The sequence below is a fragment of the Microtus pennsylvanicus genome, chromosome 9, assembly GCF_037038515.1.
Source record: "Microtus pennsylvanicus isolate mMicPen1 chromosome 9, mMicPen1.hap1, whole genome shotgun sequence".
In the NCBI taxonomy this organism is placed as follows: domain Eukaryota; kingdom Metazoa; phylum Chordata; class Mammalia; order Rodentia; family Cricetidae; genus Microtus; species Microtus pennsylvanicus.
In genome coordinates this window covers 60,055,520-60,074,768 of record NC_134587.1, presented here as the reverse complement: position 1 = coordinate 60,074,768, position 19,249 = coordinate 60,055,520, and the positions used below count along the sequence as shown (strand labels likewise).

The 19,249-nt window shown below is 46.6% G+C and overlaps 1 protein-coding gene across 2 annotated transcripts in view; it reads left to right on the top strand.

Annotated features, from left to right (window-relative positions):
- Tubgcp3 (tubulin gamma complex component 3) overlaps window positions 1-19,249 on the top strand; it is a 54,129-nt gene that overhangs the window by 16,838 nt on the left and 18,042 nt on the right. For both annotated transcript variants that reach the window (XM_075986169.1, XM_075986170.1), the window contains 7 exons: window positions 3,394-3,462; window positions 3,792-3,924; window positions 5,100-5,266; window positions 14,263-14,373; window positions 14,672-14,780; window positions 16,265-16,454; window positions 18,524-18,659. In XM_075986169.1, the coding sequence (XP_075842284.1) occupies window positions 3,394-3,462; window positions 3,792-3,924; window positions 5,100-5,266; window positions 14,263-14,373; window positions 14,672-14,780; window positions 16,265-16,454; window positions 18,524-18,659 (915 nt within the window). The remainder of the gene's footprint in view (window positions 1-3,393; window positions 3,463-3,791; window positions 3,925-5,099; window positions 5,267-14,262; window positions 14,374-14,671; window positions 14,781-16,264; window positions 16,455-18,523; window positions 18,660-19,249) is intronic.

Genomic DNA, 19,249 nt, shown 5'->3' with positions numbered 1-19,249 from the left:
AGGGGGTAGCAGATGGAGGTCAGAGGAAAGAGCTCGAGCTGCCTGGAGCATAAGGAATGCCCCACATTGCTAGTGCTGCAGCTGTGGGAAGTGGGGACCTGCTGCTGTCACTCCCAGATGTCCATGGCTGGGTCACTGATGGACCTGCATGTCCCTTGAAGCAGCCACCTGCCCCGACTGCTGGATCTTGAGGGGAGCAGCAGATAGAAAAATGCATGCAGGAGTTCCTCCAAAGTCCCAGCCTCTTGCAGAGGTTTAGTGTGTGAGCTTTTGGTCTCGGTTGCATTCTTAGGCAGTGGTTGCTGCCAGTGATATCTACAGAAATGTTTGGAGAGGATCACAGGCAGCACAGAGAGGTGATGGAGTGTGGCTGGTGGCCAGGAGCATGGCAGGGGCAGCGTGGCTGGTAGCCAGGAGTGTAACAGGGGCAGCGTGGATTGTAGCCAGGAGTGTAACGGGGGCAGCGTGGATTGTAGCCAGGAGTGAAACAGGGGCAGCGTGGATTGTAGCCAGGAGTGTAACAGGGGCAGCGTGGATTGTAGCCAGGAGTGTAACAGGGGCAGCGTGGATTGTAGCCAGGAGTGTAACAGGGGCAGCGTGGATTGTAGCCAGGAGTGTAACGGGCAGCGTGGATTGTAGCCAGGAGTGTAACAGGGGCAGCGTGGATTGTAGCCAGGAGTGTAACAGGGGCAGCGTGATTCGTAGCCAGGAGTGTAACAGGGGCAGTGTGACTCGTAGCCAGGAGTGTAACAGGGGCAGCGTGATTCGTAGCCAGGAGTGTAACAGGGGCAGCGTGATTCGTAGCCAGGAGTGTAACAGGGGCAGCGTGATTCGTAGCCAGGAGTGTAACGGGGGCAGCGTGGTTAGTGGCCAGGAACTCAGCTGGAGTGTGGCTGGTGGTCAGAGCATGGGAGGGGCAGCTTGGCTAGTGGCTAGGAGTGTAACAATGGCAGCGTGGGTGGTGGCCAGGAGTGTGACTCTGAAGTGAGACCTCAGAGATGATGTCACTCAGCACAGGTTCTGTCCAATCTCCATAGTTTCCTTCTGTAATAGGAAGGTGAAGATGGAATGCATAGTTAGCTGCTGGTCCCAAGCCTGCCAGTGTCCTCTGGTACTGTCTGCTGTCCAGGGAATTGGCCAGCTGACCACTGCTCTTCTTCCTGAGGGCTGACACTAGAAGCAGGCCTAGCCAGGGCCAGAGCCTTTACTGACTTCACCTTTCATCCTGTCTGCGATGACAGTTCCTTCCTTCTGATTGAGCGGAATTCAGCTGCATTTTTGTTTTGGCTGTTGTGAATAGTGCTGCAGTGGTGGACACAGCACAGCTCTGCCCTCAGCATGCTGACCCTGCGTCCTTTCAGCATACCGACCCTACATCCTTTTAGCATGCTGACCGTGCGTCCTTTCAGCATGCCGACCCCACGTCCTTTCAGCATGCCGACCCCGCGTCCTTTCAGCATGCTGACCCCGCGTCCTTTCAGCATGCTGACCCCGCGTCCTTTCAGCATGCCGACCCCGCGTCCTTTCAGCATGCTGACTCCGGGTCCTTTCAGCATGCTGACCCTGGGTCCTTTGGACACGAGCCCTATGGTGTGATGCTGGCATCTGGAAGTTGTACTTTTTATAATTATGTGAGGGGCCTCTGCATAACTGATACAGTGTCACCCCCCCCCATCATGGTCCCCCATTCCTGACAGTGGGGGCTCTTCTGGAATCAGGTTGTTTCTCAGGTTTTGGTCTGCATGTCCCTGGTGCCCCCCTTTTTTTCAGGTGCCTATTGGCCGTGTCTTTGAGAAATGTCCAATTCTCTCCTTTAAGATTCAGTCTGGGTTTCTTTGCCTTTGTGCATTCTGGGTACTGACGCTTGCCAGCTGTGTGTCTTAGACACCTTATCACTGCAGTGTCATAAGAATCTTACAGTATTTAAATCTTGTTCTCCTGTTATATTGATTATCCTGACAGTCTCTAAAATCGGCAGGGTGGTATTCATTCATTGGTTCTGCAGAAGCAGAAGTTGTACTACCAAAGTTTATCTTGACGTGTTCTGACAGTGGGAGGCAGCTACATGTAACTCCTGAAAGTGACTTTCCATCTCATTTCCTGCTGTGAAGTCAAGAAGTTATGGCTGACCATATTAGATTTGTTGAGTGCTCTGGTTGGGGTGATCTGCATGCCTGTTGGGTGGCTCTGTGTCTATTGCCCTGGGTAGTAACTGTGCATGTTCTCTCTGAAGCCTCAGAAGAGCCCATCTCACTTCCAGTTCTCAGCATCGCTTCTCTCTGGCAAGGCCAGGCAGCCCAGCCCAGCTAAGCACACACTCTCTCTGGCTGTAGATGACAGTGCTCATGGACACTGCATATGGACATTTGGATGTAGAACTACCTGGAATTTCAGCTGTGTAGTCTGCAGGTTTGCATTCTCTATGGAATACTGCAGCTTGAAAGCTCTTGATCAGTTGATAAACTGTTTATTTTTTACCCTTATATATGCTTTTTGTTCTGCCCTCTTAGAAGCTGGGTGGCAGTTTTATAGAGCATGGTGATGTGCCTGAGCAAATTCCACATTGCTGTCTCTGGGAGCACTAGGGAGACTAGTAGTCTAGTACGGACTTCTGTGCCCCTGTGCAGATTATTTCCTTATATAGAACAGTGTGTGTGGTGGGAGGTGTGGAGGGTCAACCTTCATTGGGAACCCAGGCTTTTACTCCAAGGTCTGTGTTCTCTCGGCTGGGCAGTTCATCTTGCCAGTCTGACTTCAGAAGTGTTGCTGTGTCTGCAAAGTTGGTTTGCTTATCTTTAAAGCTATAGAAGTTTAAAATGTGCATTTTTTGTTCATATTTATAGCTGAAAGGGCATTTTATTCCTGTTTGGTAAAATAAGCCCATATTTTATGAGGCTGTGAATTGCATTAAGGTGTGTGGGAAACCGTGGAGCTGCATATTTATTTAAAGAGGATAGATCTTAGCCTTTGCTGGTGTGTTTATGGTAGATTGTCTTACAATGCAGACTTTGGGCTGTGTGCTCTGTTGATAGCCTTGCGTTCATGCCAGGAGGGTCTTAGTGTTCAGGCTGGAGATGCAGAGAGAAGTGTTCGGTGCACTAAGTGGGAACATAAACCATGTCCAAGCTGGTGCTTCTAGAAGTTCCTCATGCTTCAAAGAACATTTCAGGAAATCCAGCTCTGAAGCTTAAAGGGCCATCCTCTAAGCTGACCACACCTATAGCTCCATGAGAAAAAGCCCCATCCCCATTTCTCTTCACAAGGCTTTGTTATTAGGATAGATGCTGCAGGTCCAGGATTTCTGCTCTGCTGAGCTTTGTGGGGAGGTGTCTCCTCTCTCAGAGAGCATTGTGTGCATGGCCATGCTTTAACCTCTTTATCCCTCCCGCACAGAGCTTTTGTGCTGCCTTGCATCAAGAGCTCAAAGAATACTACAGGCTCCTCTCTGTTCTGCACTCCCAGGTAAGTGCTTCCCGTGGAATCCTTCAAGTTCTCAAGGGTTAGAACATCAATGCTGTAGAGGGGATTTTGTTACTTCATACATATACAAGAGTAACTACTTCCATAATGCAAGATTTGTTCATTGCTTCTTAGAGCCAATTAATTGCTCATTTCAGGGTCCTGTCTACCATATGAAGTCTTAGTTGTATGCAGTCCAAAAGTGCTGTAGTGTTTCAATGGGACCTTTGCCCTTGTCGTTAGAATAGTTATGGCTTGTTTTCACCGTGTGGCTTAAGGGCTGATGGGATGTTCTCAGCTGCTTCTCTTTAACCTCTCCCTGTTGTTTTTAGCTCCAGCTAGAGGACGACCAGGGTGTGAATTTGGGACTGGAAAGTAGCCTCACGCTGCGGCGCCTCCTGGTTTGGACATATGACCCCAAAATAAGACTAAAGACCCTTGCTGCGCTGGTAGATCACTGCCAAGGTTTTCTGAGTTCCTTTTTTCTGTGCTTCTAGACTTCAGTGCAGAACTTGTTTGTAGGTGGGGCCTGTGATTCTGCTCTGCTTGGGGGTACACTCAGTGAGCACAGATAATAGATACGGGCTCACGGGGAAAGTCACCTTGTACCAGTGTTGTCTGCTTATTAACCCGAGCCTCTCAGGGTGCCACCGAGATGAAACTGGGACCAGAGGCAGCACGGAGGCTGCATGCCAGGGCCTGCCTGTGCTCCTACCTGCTCGCTTTACCTGGCAGCCTTCTCTGCCTTCCCATGCTCTCCGCTCTTTACTGCTCTCCCGCACTGAGTTGCCCAGGACCTGAACTTGCACACACCTGAGTCCAAGTTCTCCACAGACTATCCGGGGTAGCCTGCCTCACTTGTGGGAATTCTGTGAAACAGAGAGAAGTGGGACAAAACTAAACCACTCCTCCATCCCTCCTCATACCACACCTCTGCCAGCTGGGTCCCTGCCGCCATTCTCCCTCTGGCGTCTTCACCTCTTCAGTAGCTAGTTGGTCACTGCAGCCTTGCAGCTGTCTTATCTGTCCTGTTTGGTCTCTGGCAGATGTTGTTAAAGGAACTGCTCCTGGGTCCTAGGTGTCCACTTATCAGCCCCTCTGCATGCACCCCGGAGCAATCTGCAAGACTCAGGGCCACATAGAGCCCTCAGCTTCTAGTGCAGCACTGATAACTGTGCTTGCATTGCTGGAAGCCATCCTGCCACTTCTGCGCCTTCTGTAGAGGTCCTGCTGGGCCCTAACTGCCTATAAGTGACAGGTTGCACTGCCACTGGCAGGGAGCACGACCTTGTGTGCTACACCCAAGTCTTGTCATTATTGCTCCTTAGACACTTTGCTTTTTGTGGATACTTAGCTGTGTACTAAACTGCAGTGTGAAATGGGACTTTCAAGTGTCTAGACTGGGCAGCTGGTCATGTTTATAACTGAGAAACTCCTTGGCTGACTCCTGCTTGAGTGTGTGCAAAGCCTGGGCCTTGCTCTTTGCATGCTACTGCTGCTAAATGTAAGGAGTCCTTAATAACGGAGGGAAGCAGATGCACATTGTCTCTGCTGCTTGGCTGTCTTCGGTTTAGTGTTAGTGATTAGTCTATGCCATGTATTCAAATTTATTTCTGTGTATTGTTTCCTCATTCCCCTAGGACGGAAAGGGGGTGAGCTGGCCTCTGCTGTTCATGCCTACACAAAGACAGGAGACCCCTACATGAAGTCCCTTGTGCAGCACATTCTGAGTCTAGTGTCTCACCCTATCCTCAGCTTCCTCTACCGATGGATATATGATGGGGAGTTGGAGGACACTTACCATGAGGTAAGTACCAAGACTTGGGGCTAAGGGCCGTGAGCACCGCCTTTTCCAGTAATGTGACTTATCTCAACCATTTCATTTCCTCTGAACAGGACTGTGCCTGCACCTCATTTGAAGGCCATTCACATTTGGCATTGTGCCTTGTTACATGGTTAGTGGTAAGCTGTTCTCTCAGGATCACTGCTGGGAGCTCAGCAAGGTGGAAGTGCACATCGAGGCTCACTAGCTGACTGACCAGAGCACGGCCTGGTCTCCCTGGGGCCTGGTGACACAGCTGTGGAGAGCCGTCTCTTCACTTGGCCACTTTATAAGTTTGGTCAGCTGTGCTTGGGTTGAATGAAGCAAGCGGATGGATGCGTGCTTGTTTTCCTTCTAAAGTACAGTAGTTATGGTGTGATGCCATGTGCAGAGCCATGCAGCAAACAGTATTGGCTGGTGGATGCGTGCTTGTTTTCCTTCTAAAGTACAGTAGTTATGGTGTGATGCCATGTGCAGAGCCATGCAGCAAACAGGATTGGCTGGTGGATGCGTGCTTGTTTTCCTTCTGAAGTACAGTAGTTATGGTGTGATGCCACATGCAGAGCCATGCAGCCAAGAGGATTGGCAGTTGCTGGGGAGCAGGACTAGGGACATCACACTCAAACGTGTTGTCAGTAGCACTCAGAAGTGGAACAGCAGACATCTGATAAAAATTGTATTATATAGTAATACAATTATATAGAAATAAACAGATGCCACGCTAAATACAGCATTTATCATAAAGATGCCAATGTTTGCCATGGAAGTGGGTGCAGGAGAGGTATTTTTCGGGGGAAGTAGATGTTGAATCCAGGCCACATGCTTGCTAGACAAATGCTCCACCACTAACCGATGCCACCACCCTTCTTTCTGAAGTTCTGAAATGTGTGGTACAGACACTGACTTCCTGTGATTTAGTACGATGTGCACTTGGGTCTTCTTCTGGGGACACCTGGCTGCTGGGAATGTAAGACTTTAGGCTTTGACTTATTTTGTGTGTGTGTGTGTGTGTGTGTGTGTGTGCACGCGCGCGTGTGTGTAAGCCAGAAGTTAGTCTCACGTATTGCTCTTCACTCTCTGAGACAGGGTCTCTCACTGACCTGGAAGTTGCTGGGCAGACCAGGCTGGCCATCCAGCATGTCCCAGGAGCTGGCCTGTCTGTCTCCAGAACTCAGTTTACAATTACATGCCACTGCACCCAGGGTTTGTTTTTAATGGTATTGTTATTTTTTCTACGTTTTTTTTCATATAATATTCTGATTATGGTTCCCCCTCTCTCAACTCTTCACAGGTCCTCCCTACTTCCCCTACCCAAATCCATACCCATTCTTTGTCGTTAGAAAACAAGTGGGCATCTAGAAAATAATAAAATATGGTAAAGTAAAAACAAATTTCTCAGAATAGTACAAAACAGATGAATAAACAAAAGAAAAGAGACAAAGAAAAGGCACAAGAAACATATATGCAGAAACACACAGAGAAATGACATAAAAACACAAAATTGGAAGCTATATATCTAGGTATATAGATATATCTATTTTGGAAAACATCTATCTAAATTGGAAACTATATATGTGTGTGTGTGTGTGTGTGTGTGTACTAAATGTACTACAGAAACTATATCTATCTATCTATCTATCTATCTATCTATCTATCTATCTATCTATCTATCTATCTATCGTTTCCAATATCTATGTATAGAAAAAAAAGGACCTTATCTTATTTGAAATTGCACATGTTTAAGGATAGAAAAAGAGTCTAGAAAAGGGCTTTGGCTCCTCTGGAGCTGGAGTTAGTAGGAAGTTGTGAGCCACCAAGTATGGGTGGTGAGAATCAAACTTTTGTCCTCTGCGATTGCAGTACCTGCTCTCTGCAGCCCTGCCCAGGCATTGTTTTTCTTCACCCACTGAACCGTCCCTCTAGATCTCGGTTTTGTAAGTTACTGAGCGAGCGTCTTTGTTGAGTACAGTAGAATTGGTTCATCTCGTCACTCAACAAACAGCCTCAGTTCTTGTCCCATTGATAAGATTTTATTCTTTTCATGCTTTTCCTTTTACTTAATTTAAAATTCCTAGAAAAGTCCCACGAGTTCTGCAGACAGCCCCTGGGTCCTCCCCGGGGTTATCTGAGACCCAGCATGCCAATACAGTATCTCATCAGTGTTCTCACTCATCCTCACCCCCAGAGACTCTACAGTCCGATGCTAATGCAGAACCCCTGAATTTACACAGGCACCTGCACGGCCAAGATCCCTAATTGTTTGTCTTCCAGTTCCTTTGCCCAGTGACTCTTTGACGCTGTGCTCTATCTACCTCACTCCTTTTGGTGAGTGATGACTGAGGTTGAGGCAGTGTGGTCTTTGTGAGGGTTACTGTGCTTGCCCTGCAGTCTGCTTTGCCATGACTAAAAGCCACTCCATTGCTGCTGGGTCTACCTCACTCGCTTCCCCTCACCGGGATCTGTAAAGGTGGGGTCTGTTCAGGGCATTCTGTGGACTAGAGTAAGACACGCCGCAGGGGGCAAGATTTACCCAAGCCCGTTTCAGTCTGGAATATTGGGTGACACTTGGCCATCTTCTGTCCCTGAGTATAGAATCCTGATGTCCTTCATTGTCTGGCAAATTCTATAAATAGTTTTTATTTAAGTTTTAAGTCACTTCTGGCAAGATTTTCCTTAAAAGTCAGTAGCTTAGAGAATTACATTATGCATTTGATTACTGTGTGATGAAAATTTGAGGACTTTGCCTCTTTAGTCCCTGCATAGGCTAATTCTTCCTTGGCATGGCCAAAGTGAGTTATAATTTGGTTATGAAGTTACTTTCTTCAAGTGCTGACTGAGTGGCCATGTGTGAGCTGTGCAGTCACGGATCTCGTGTGGTGTGTGGACTATCTGTGTGAACTGGGCAGTCACGGATCTCGTGTGGTGTGTGGACTATCTGTGTGAACTGTGCAGTCACGGATCTCGTGTGGTGTGTGGACTATCTGTGTGAACTGGGCAGTCACGGATCTCGTGTGGTGTGTGGACTATCTGTGTGAGCTGGGTAGTCATGGATCTCGTGTGGTGTGTGGACTATCTGTGTGAACTGGGCAGTCACGGATCTCGTGTGGTGTGTGGACTATCTGTGTGAACTGTGCAGTCACGGATCTCGTGTGGTGTGTGGACTATCTGTGTGAGCTGTGCAGTCACGGATCTCGTGTGGTGTATGGACTATCTGCAGAGGAAGTGCTTCTTCAGCAAAGAGAACTGATAAAGGAGCCAACTAGAACCTGTGAGCTAAAACCCCTGGCTGCCTGGTGAGCAGCCACCTGGTGTGTCTGAGAAGAGGAGCCCAGTGAGGACTAGTCTGTAGGATGTGTGAGCAGCAGCACCTCAGAGTGGGCTGGGGGCCCAGACTCAACAAGAGGAGAAGAGAGAAAGCCAGGGAGGGTGGCATCCTCTGCTCTGCACGTTGCCCACCACTGCGGGCCTCATCTCTGAACCGTGACTGACAGAGACCTCCCTTTCTTCAATGTGCTGTCTCCACTGCTCTACCTCAGACTTGAGCAGAGAAGAGACACACCCTCTCCTGGAAGTGAGATGAGGCTGCCCCAGCGTGACAGACAGGGAGAACAAGGAAGGGAGGGAAAGACAGCTTGAGCCTGTGGCATGGAGCTGATGAGCAAAATCACTTATCCGTGTTTAGTCGATTATCGGGAGGTCCACAGAGAGCAGTGAGGCATGTTAGAACAGATCTGCAGAGAGCCAGAGACAGGGGCACCGTCTTCCACTGCTTGCTGTTGAGCTCAGCAGCTGCCTTTCCGTGAGAAGGCCAGGAGGTGGCGGGAGCATGGAGTAACCATCACTGGGAGTTCTCTAGCCAGTGAAGGTCTCGTTCAGAAATAGAGAAAGGAAAGACTTAAGTAAAACCTGAGAGTGTTCCCAGAATGCAGAATTGCCCAGATGGATTTCCAGAGAAACAGGAATGTGCTCAGACCTCCAGCAGGCCTGTGGATCTGTCAGCGATGGAGAGAATCCCTGGGGAAAGGCCATGCTGTGGTGCTTGTTTGGTGAGTCCGGCACAGATTCACCACCAGGCCCTTCTTGCACATCAGGAAGTACAATAGGAAGGAACATGGAGGCTGTTTTACGAGGCCACTGTAGCACCACACAAGACAAATACGTGACCACATCCCTTAGACTATAGATGTGGAAAGCTTCCACTCAGTACCAGGACACAGAATCCAGGAGCATGTTTAAATTCTGTCTTATAGCAAGGGGGTTATCCCCATAATAGAGAGGTGTGAGCCATAGTCCACCAGGGTAACAGCCATGGTTAGAATGTGGGAGCAGTCTGCTCTGTTGATGCTAGAGAATCATCTGCTAACATCCAGCACAATTTGGTGATAAAATACTGAACCATGATCAGACAGGAACTTTTTTTTCTGGAGCAATAACAGCTAATGCGTGGGTGGAAAGAGGCCATTTGCCTTCTCACTGGATGAAGATCAAGACAAGGTATCCGCCATCGTGACTCCTGCTCGGCATTGTGCTGCATGCTAGCAGGACAGGAGTGAAGAGGAATCCAGTTGAGTAGAAAAGAAAGAAAGAAAGAAATTTTCCTCATTCCAGATGACATGATCTTAACATACAGAAAAGCCCAGCATGCATTGGGAAGGGGGGTACACCTGTGTCTGATACTAAGATTCTCAAACTAGCGGCCCCGTCAGTCAGTGACAAAGACCCCGTGAGTTTCTCTATACTCAGTAAATGCTGCAAACAGGAGGCAAAACAGCTACACTAGCATCAAACATGATTTCTTTTTTTTTTTTTTTTTTGGTTTTTCGAGACAGAGTTTCTCTGTGGTTTTGGAGCCTGTCCTGGAACTAGCTCTTGTAGACCAGGCTGGTCTCGAACTCACAGAGATCCGCCTGCCCCTGCCTCCCGAGTGCTGGGATTAAAGGCGTGCGCCACCACCGCCCGGCCTCAAACATGATTTCTAATTGGTGTTAATAATAAAGCTAGGAGTCAGATATTAGGGAGGGAACGCTGAAGGATCCAAGAAGCAGAGCAGCCAGTTACTAGTTCTTACCTCTACGAAATCCTCAGACCAAATGGAATGTCCTGTCTCGATAAGTCCTCAGACTGAATCCTGAGCTTCTGTCCCTACTGCCTTATAGTCCTCTCTCCACCCAGCCATATCACTCCTGTCTACAGCTCCCTAGTGCTGGGATTAAAGCTGTAAGCCACCATTCCTTGGCTCTGTTTCTCTTTTAAACAGATTCAATCTTACTTAGCCCAGGGTGACCTTGAACTCACAGAGATCCACCTGCCTCTACCTCCTGAGTGCTGGGATTAAAGATGTGTGCCACCACTCTCTGACCTCTGTGGCCAACTAGTAGGGCTCGCTCCACACTCTGATCTCAGGCAAGCTTTGCAAGCTTTATTTGTTAAAGTATAAACAAAATATCATCTCACACATTAAATATTTAGGAATAAAGTTCAGACTAGGACCAGTCTGGTGCCCTTTGAAATACTAGAATTGAAGTTTGCCTGGTCCATGACCTTTGTGACACAGGGAAGCTGACTGAATTGTGCCCTGTTGAAAGTGCTGTGAGCTCTTAAGTACTAACTTGGAGTCCTGACTGCCATAGCAGGCATGTTGGTGTGGGAGCTGCTGTGGTCTGTGCTGATGTATAGGACTCCTAGGAACTAAGTCGCATGCTAAGAAAATGTCCCCTTTGCTCCTGTTTTTGGGGTGGGGAGTGTACATTTGTCTAGCAGTTAATGAGAAATCAAGGTACAATGACGTTTTTTTTTTCCCCCACTGGATTCTTTCTGTGTTTGACATAATGGGAGAAATTAAAGGACCTTGAGGGGAAAATACATCAATATAATGAAGGCTTATTGCAATTATATTCTGACCTTGGTTCTTTCCTCTGCCACCATATACGTCTCACAGGGTTGATTATATTCTAAAGAGGAGTGCAGCCTTTGTGCTCACCACTAGCTGCTCCTAGAGTGACTGCACGCTCCCGTGCACTAGATGAAGCAATGTGTGCATGACTTCCGAAGATGACTGAATTGCCTGGGAGTTTTTTATGGTTTAAATTAAAATTTCTTATTGTTCATGCTGATAGAAACCCAGCTGCACTCCAGCTATCAGGATAGATTGGTGTGCTGTCTATAAAAACTAGCTCTGGGGCTGGAGAGATGGCTCAGTGGTTAAGAGCATTGCCTGCTCTTCCAAAGGTCCTGAGTTCAATTCCCGGCAACCACATGGTGGCTCACAACCATCTGTAATGAGATCTGGTGCCCTCTTCTGGCCTTCAGGCATACACGCAGACAGAATATTGTATACATAACAAATAAATAAATATTTAAAAAAAAAAAAAAAAAAAAAAAAAAACTAGCTCTGTGTTTAAGTGAATAACAGAGAAATATAATTTATATGCAGTTAATCTAATCTATTGAATGACAAGCCAAAGGGCAGTCACAGCACAGCTATGGTAACGGGAGAGATGCTCACGGTGGCCTGTAACTTTTTTTGCTTCTCTTGGGGTTAATTTCAGTATGTGTTGCACCGTAACCTCATCAGAGTGCCTTGGCTGTATATTTTCAGTTGCAAAGGTAACATACAGTAAAAGGGTGTAAGGTAGATTTGATAGTTGGGAGCAAATGGCTCTTTCTTCGTAAGCTTGGCCTACAGAGTCAAGCGGGGACCTCCTCATCACTCACAGTTACACAGCTTGGCAGCAGATTTCTACAGAAGAAAAACTGTTAATTGCTCTGGGAGAATAATGCTATCTTTAAAAACAACAGAATGTTTAACTGGTATCAATTATTAAAGTTTTTCTGATTTACAAATTATATGTGCAATTTAAAAGTTCTGATAGTTATAAATGCGTCCAGCAGAGAGTTGGGATTTTGTTAGTAATCTGATCATGAGGGGTGATATTTGTGTTTACTCGGTTCCAACTGGACTGTGTATTATGTCATACATAATGTTTTCTTAGAAATAGACAATGAGTGTCTTTTCCTTTAAATTATTTGCCAAATTCTTAAAATGTTCTTTGAAATCCTGGCTAGCTATTAGTCTGACCTGTATTTGTAAATGCACATTTGCATTTTGTTTTTCCTGGAAAGATTAGTGGTTTTCCTCAAGTCCTTGGAGATCTGTGACAATTAGTAATTGACTTCATTTTTAATGATTGCATGATCATTATAGATTATTGACATATTCACTTGGTTTTTGAAATTTTTTCCAACAAAGCTGGCTTTAATCATCAATTGTGTGATTATCTAAATGGAAAGCCCAAGAAAAACCAGTGTTAGAACTAATGAATCTAATAGTTTCAAGTTTTTGAGTTATATTGGTTGTTTGTCTATTTTTGAGGCAGGATCTTACTATGTAGACCAGGCTGGCCTCGATACTTGTAGAAACCTGCCTCCCAGCTGCTAGCATTAAAGACATGCACCACCACCCCAGATAGTCTCTGATATTTTAATAACATGTTAGAAATATAATAAACTTCTATAAAAAAAGATTTTACCGGGCTGGAGAGATGGCTCAGCTGTTAAGAGCACTGACTGCTCTTCCAGACCTGGGTTCAACTTTTGACACCCACATGGCAGCTAACAACTGTCTGTAACTCCAGTTTCTGGGGATCTGAAACATCCCATGGTAAAACACCAATAGGCATAAGTAAGTAAATAAATAAATAAAATAAAGGAAAAATTTTACTAATAAAAGATAATATTTTATTTAGAATAACTAATGATAGAAATAGCAAAGCAGTAAAAATATAATAGTAAACATATATTTCTGTAATCTGAAAATGGGAAGATCGTATGAGAGTCAGGAAGCCCAAAGCTGTAACAACAACAAACAGAATAGGACAAACAAAAAACATGGAACATACTGCAAACACTGGGAAATGTTCAGCTTTGGAAAGCTGAATTTGTAACATGCAGTGATTCCCAATTTTAAATGTATAATGCCTGAAGAATCTGTGTACTAATAAAAATCGAAATAGAAGGGTATGCTAAAGACAGAAAAGGCAGTTCACAGGAGGAAAACACCAAAGGGAATTGGCAGTATGGCAGTATGCTAAACTTTATTTAGCTAAGGGTATAGCATGCAGGGTACCCTGCTGGTGGGGGTGCCAGCTGCATGGGCTTTGAGGGTGTGTGGCATCATACGTACAAACTGAACATCCCTCACTCATCAGTTCTGCTTCCAGAAAGCTAGGTAGCAGGGATCAGAGCAGTGGTACTAAACCCTGTGGCTGAAGTGGAGGTGGCATCTTTATAGTGTAGATAAATTGGAGGAGTGGCAGCTGGATCTTCTTCTGCTACAGAAAGTCTTTCCTGCGATGTGGATATAGGAAGGGGAAGATGACCAGGGACTTGGATGAGGTAGATGAGTGTAACGTGAGAAAGTCTCTTCCTCTAGTGCCCTTGGCTAGTTGGTTGTAGTTAGCCTTTGCGTAGGAGCTCCTGTGTGCTGTGAGCACTGCAGCAGGTGGCAGTTTGTGTGCTGCGCACATGCTCAGACAGTGCTGACTCCGCATGCATGTGGCGCTCTGAATGGAGGAGGTCAGGAGCTCTTAAACCAAGGGCAACTGGACATGAGTGCTAAGCATGCTCTTGAATTCCATGTTGAGGCCACGTTCAGAACTCCGCAATAGGCAGAAGTCCTCAGGACACAGATCCTGGAGCTCTGGGGAAAGCTTCATTCGTACTCATGCTGAGACTTGCTCCTAAGTCTCCACAGAAAGGCCCAGCTTGTTTTTGTTATAATTTGGTTATACATGTCTGGGAAGATAATCAACTTACAAGAGCTTTCTGTTCAGAATGCTTTGCCAAACAAGTTTGTTGTATAAATGAGTGGACTCCTGGTGTCCGAGTAACTTACTTATAGAATAAATTATAATATTTTTTTGTTACTAGTAGCTAATCTTTTTCATAAATATTTCTAATGCCCCGTGTTCCTTTACTCTTAGTTTTTTGTGGCATCGGATCCAACCGTTAAAACTGACCGTCTGTGGCATGACAAGTACACACTGAGAAAGTCTATGATCCCTTCCTTCATGACGATGGACCAGTCCAGAAAGGTAGGGCTGGGCTGGAAGACACTTTGCCATTGTCTGTTGTCATTACTCAGAATACGTGAACTACGTGACAGCAAACTAAGTTCCAGTTAGAGCAGTTTTCTTGTGTCTTGCTAATGGATTGTGCTGATAATACGTTTATCCGTGTGTTTTCTTGAGCACCAAGAACTCACTTGATAAAGATCCAGTGCTCATGTCTTGTGTTTTTAAATCAATAGCTAATAATATGTAATTTATGAATATTTGAATGTTTGGATCACTAACTTTTGTATAAAGGTAATCAGCTTATTTTCCTTTTTAGGTCCTTTTGATAGGAAAGTCAATAAATTTCTTGCACCAAGTTTGTCACGATCAGACACCAACTACAAAAATGATAGCTGTGACTAAGCCTGCAGAATCCCCTGGTGATGGTATGTATGGCTCTAGGTGCAGGTGCTGGGAGGGATGGGGATGTGGCTGTGATGCTGTGGGACAGTGGTAGCGACACCGGTGGTGGTGACATGTTGCTCAAAACTCTTTACTCCGTAGCATCCATAGGTTACCTGGATTATACACAGCATATATGTACATCTGGGAAATAATCTATTGCTTTGTGGGTGTTCAGTTTTTTAAAATATGGAGTTAGCATTGGAGTAGTGTTGACCATTTCCTCCTTAGTAATTTGCATTGCTTTATTCTCCTTCATAATAAAAAGATAGTGAATAAATACAGCCAACAGGAAGGCAGTATTAGCCTCATGACTCAGCTTCTTTAGAGGTTGGTTTCATTGTATAGGTTCCCCTGTCAGCTGGTAGAAATCTGCTCCTCTTCCCTCTTCATTTTTTCTCCTTGCTGCCTGACTCAGCCTCCATGTTCCCCTTTCAGGGTATTTCCAGCCTCCCAGTACTCTTGCCATCTTGGTTCTGTTACTTTGCATAAGATGCTGTGTTGGCAGTGGTGCATGAAAACTCCAGCGAAAGGCTGGGGCAGAATTTAGAGATTTTGGGAGCACCTGTCTCTCCATGACGGCTAAGGGCAAGGCCATTCTGAGGGCTTCTAGGGTTAGGAGGCAGCCTGTGCAGTTCCTGAGAGCCACAGCATCTCATGCAAGTGGCTTATGTGCAGACTTCCATTTATCTTCTGGTGTAGTCCTGGGAGAAGGGGGGGATCAGAGCCGACTTGGGGGAAGATACCTGTGATTAAGAGATGGAAGAGGAGTCGGAAGACCGTTTGTAGTGCTGGAGTTAAGGTCTTTTCATCATGTTAGAACATACAAGAGGTGTAGGTGGTCTCCTGGAGTCTCCTAGTCCTATTGGGATTCTGATGCTCAGATGTGGCTGTGAAAGGAGTTAGTGAGACTGACTTTAGTTACAGCCTGCACTGTGGTCCTTGGGCTTACAGGCAGTGAAGCCAGGTGCCAGCATCTGCTCTTGGTGAGGGGCACGCTGGCCTTTCAGTCTCAGGACTACTTTGCCTTCACTGACTGGCTGGCTGGGGTCTACACAGATGGGCTGGCTCTGGGTCCATGTATGCACTATGTTCCTTGTTAAGACGCATGTTACATGGGTGTGTACCTCTCCCTTTGTTACACATGGGTGTGTACCTCTCCCTTTGTTACACATGGGTGTGTACCTCTCCCTTTGTTACACATGGGTGTGTACCTCTCCCTTTGTTACACATGGGTGTGTACCTCTCCCTTTGTTACACATGGGTGTGTACCTCTCCCTTTGTTACACATGGGTGTGTACCTCTCCCTTTGTTACACATGGGTGTGTACCTCTCCCTTTGTTACACATGGGTGTGTACCTCTCCCTTTGTTACACATGGGTGTGTACCTCTCCCTTTGTTACACATGGGTGTGTACCTCTCCCTTTGTTATACATGGGTGTGTACCTCTCCCTTTTGTTCTTCACAGCTGCAGATTTAGTCACAGACTTAGAAAACGCATTTCAAGGGAAAATTGATGCTGCTTATTTTGAAACCAGCAAATATCTACTGGATGTCCTCAATAAGAAGTACAGCTTGCTGGAGCACATGCAGGCCATGCGGCGGTACCTACTTCTCGGCCAAGGAGACTTCATAAGGCACCTAATGGATTTGTTAAAGTAAGAAACTCCATCTTTGAAGGATGCAGTATCTTTACCATGATAAACACCTGATGATTTTTCTTTAAAAGAATAAGTGGCTTCAGGAGGAAATTAGTTGAATTCTTAGAAACTCTGTTTAAAACAAACTACATAGATACTATTTTCGTGAGTTAAATCCTACTTTCTTCTTTGGTTGCCAGCAGACCGTCAGATGTGTGTCTTGCTGAGTTCATGGGCACGCCCCATGTCCCCCTGAGCACCGTGAATGTATAGTAGCTTCCTGAGTGGGTGGAGCTGGGCAGTAGTCACAGTTAACTGTGGCTTCAGTTTGAAGCTCATTTGATAATTACATATTTTAAATTGACTTTTAGTTGATGTGTTTTATGCAGCTTGACAAAGCATTGCCTGTCTCACTATGCTCCCTGCTGTCTTCTTCCTGTTGCAGAGCATTCGTACCTGATGCAGCTCAGGGCTCCAGACAGGGCTGTTGATGAATGGGCCACATGTGGTCACAGCAGGGCAGTGTTTTCACTGAGGCATTTGCGGGGTGTTGTTACTTGCCGTGAACCAGTGTTCCCTTTAGGATACACAATTAAACTTCCCTCTTAGGAGGAAAAGGGAGCAAGTTACCGGTACACCTTGCTTGTGCTAGTGAAGCAGATGTTTTGGCCCTGTGACCTCGAAGTTAGATTTATCTGACTTCTGTGGAGGTCTGGTCCCCAGCTGTCCCGTCTTATCAACCTGACAGTTTGTGTGGTGATGCTCACCTGGAACGCCTGAGTTAGCGCTGGTCCCTGGTGTGGATGCTTGGCAGTCCCAGTCAGAGCAGAGCATTTCCACAGCAGAAGTGAGGCAGCTTCCTGGAGAGTTAGAGCGTGTGACGAGGAGCTCTCAGAGGGAAGATGTCCTCTAGGTGCATGTAGAGGTGCACGGAGTGTAAGTGTGCATGGTGCACATGTGTGCGGGCAGGACAGAGTGTGGGTGTGCATGGTGCACATGTGTGCGGGCAGCACGGAGTGTGGGTGTGCATGGTTCATGGGCATCCTTGCAGGGCAGCACAGAGTTAGCCATCTGGAGAGCATTGCAGATGCCCTCTTCCCAGGGCCCTCTCTGCCCCTCCTGGAGCGTCATCTGGCAGTGCTGTCTTCTCAGAGGTGTGATTTAAGTGTAAGGGGAGAACCCCCACTCTCTCCCGCTTTCCCCTTGTCTCTGCCTAGCACTGCATAGGCACCCCTGAGATGATCGCCATCTCTTAATCAGAAGAGTGGGCGCCTCGCCGGGCGGTGGTGGCGCACGCCTTTAATCCCAGCACTCGGGAGGCAGAGGCAGGCGGATCTCTGTGAGTTCGAGACCAGCCTGGTCTACAAGAGCTAGTTCCAGGACAGGCTCCAAAATCACAGAGAAACCCTGTCTCGAAAAACCAAAAAAAAAAAAAAAAAGAGTGGGCGCCTCATGTTTGTAAACACAGCCCTTAGCACTGAAGTGTGATGGTGTGGCTCCCCTGGGCCCTTTGGAACTGTGATATCTGTACTTGTGTAGACATTGGGTCTTCATAGGAAGTTATATTAATCCTACCCTTAAGCCAGTCATAATTTGAAAATTTCATCAAAATGTATAGCATTGCAAGTACTTTCAGCCTAAGCTGAATAAAAATTAATGTTTTTCAATATTTTGAAGAACTGTGCTTTCTACAACCCTATATGCAATTGCTGTCATGAAGGTTTTTTTTTTGATGAACCAGACATAGAGAGTTTGTTAAAGGTATGTTAATAGCTATTAAGCACAGAGGTGGGAAAAAGAAGCCTTAGAAGACAGTGAAGCATTCCAGATCGTGGTGTGTGTGCTCAGAGCAGCTTGCTTGGTTGTCTTTACAGTGAGCAACACAGGGTTTTGGAGCTATACTCTTTAAAAGGCTCCTAAGAAACCTGCCTGAGACCACAGGGTGGTTGCTGGAGGCACCGTAATGCGTTTATAGCTACATTTACCCATCCCATTTGTCTTCTCAGTTTTTGAACTTTTACTTTTTTAATTCATAAGTTTTAAAAATTCAAGTAACAATAACTTTAATTTTGAACACGTTTCTTAAGACCAGAACTTGTTCGCCCAGCAACGACTTTATATCAACATAACTTGACGGGGATTCTTGAAACTGCTGTTAGAGCCACCAATGCTCAGTTTGACAGCCCAGAGATCCTTAGGAGGCTGGATGTGAGGCTGCTGGAGGTATGTGAGTCTGCCGGGGGCTTGTGAGGGTGCCGGGGGCTTGTGAAGATGTCGTGAGCATGCGAGGGTGCCAGGGGCTTGTGAGGGTGTCATGGGCTTGTGATGGTGTCGTGGGCAGGTGAGGGTGCCAGGGGCTTGTGAGGCTGTCATGGGCATGCGAGGGTGCCGGGGGCAGGTGAAGATGCTGGGGGCTTGTGAGGGTGTCAGGGGCATGTGTGGGGCACTTGAGTCCAGTTTCCTCTCCAGTATCTTCCTGTTGTGTCAAGCACAAGTCTTGTTGTTCCCGGAAACTAAGCATCCTGGGTGTGCTCTGCGCTGTGTTAGAGGCGGCTAGTTCTTCTCCTTAAGTCACATCATCCTTCTAAGGGGACAGCTCCCAAGTTGGATGCTGTGCATGAAACAGGTTCCACAGAACATGGCGACATCATGGATGCTTAGTGAAGTGAACCACACTTAATGGTAAATTGGAGGTGATACGCATGGTCAGCCATGGTCATGAGGGGCCACGTCCACCCTCAGATCACTGGTGTCTGGAGGTGGTGACAGAAGGGCTGTGCGTGGAGGTGAGGTTGTGAATGAGAGTCCTCACT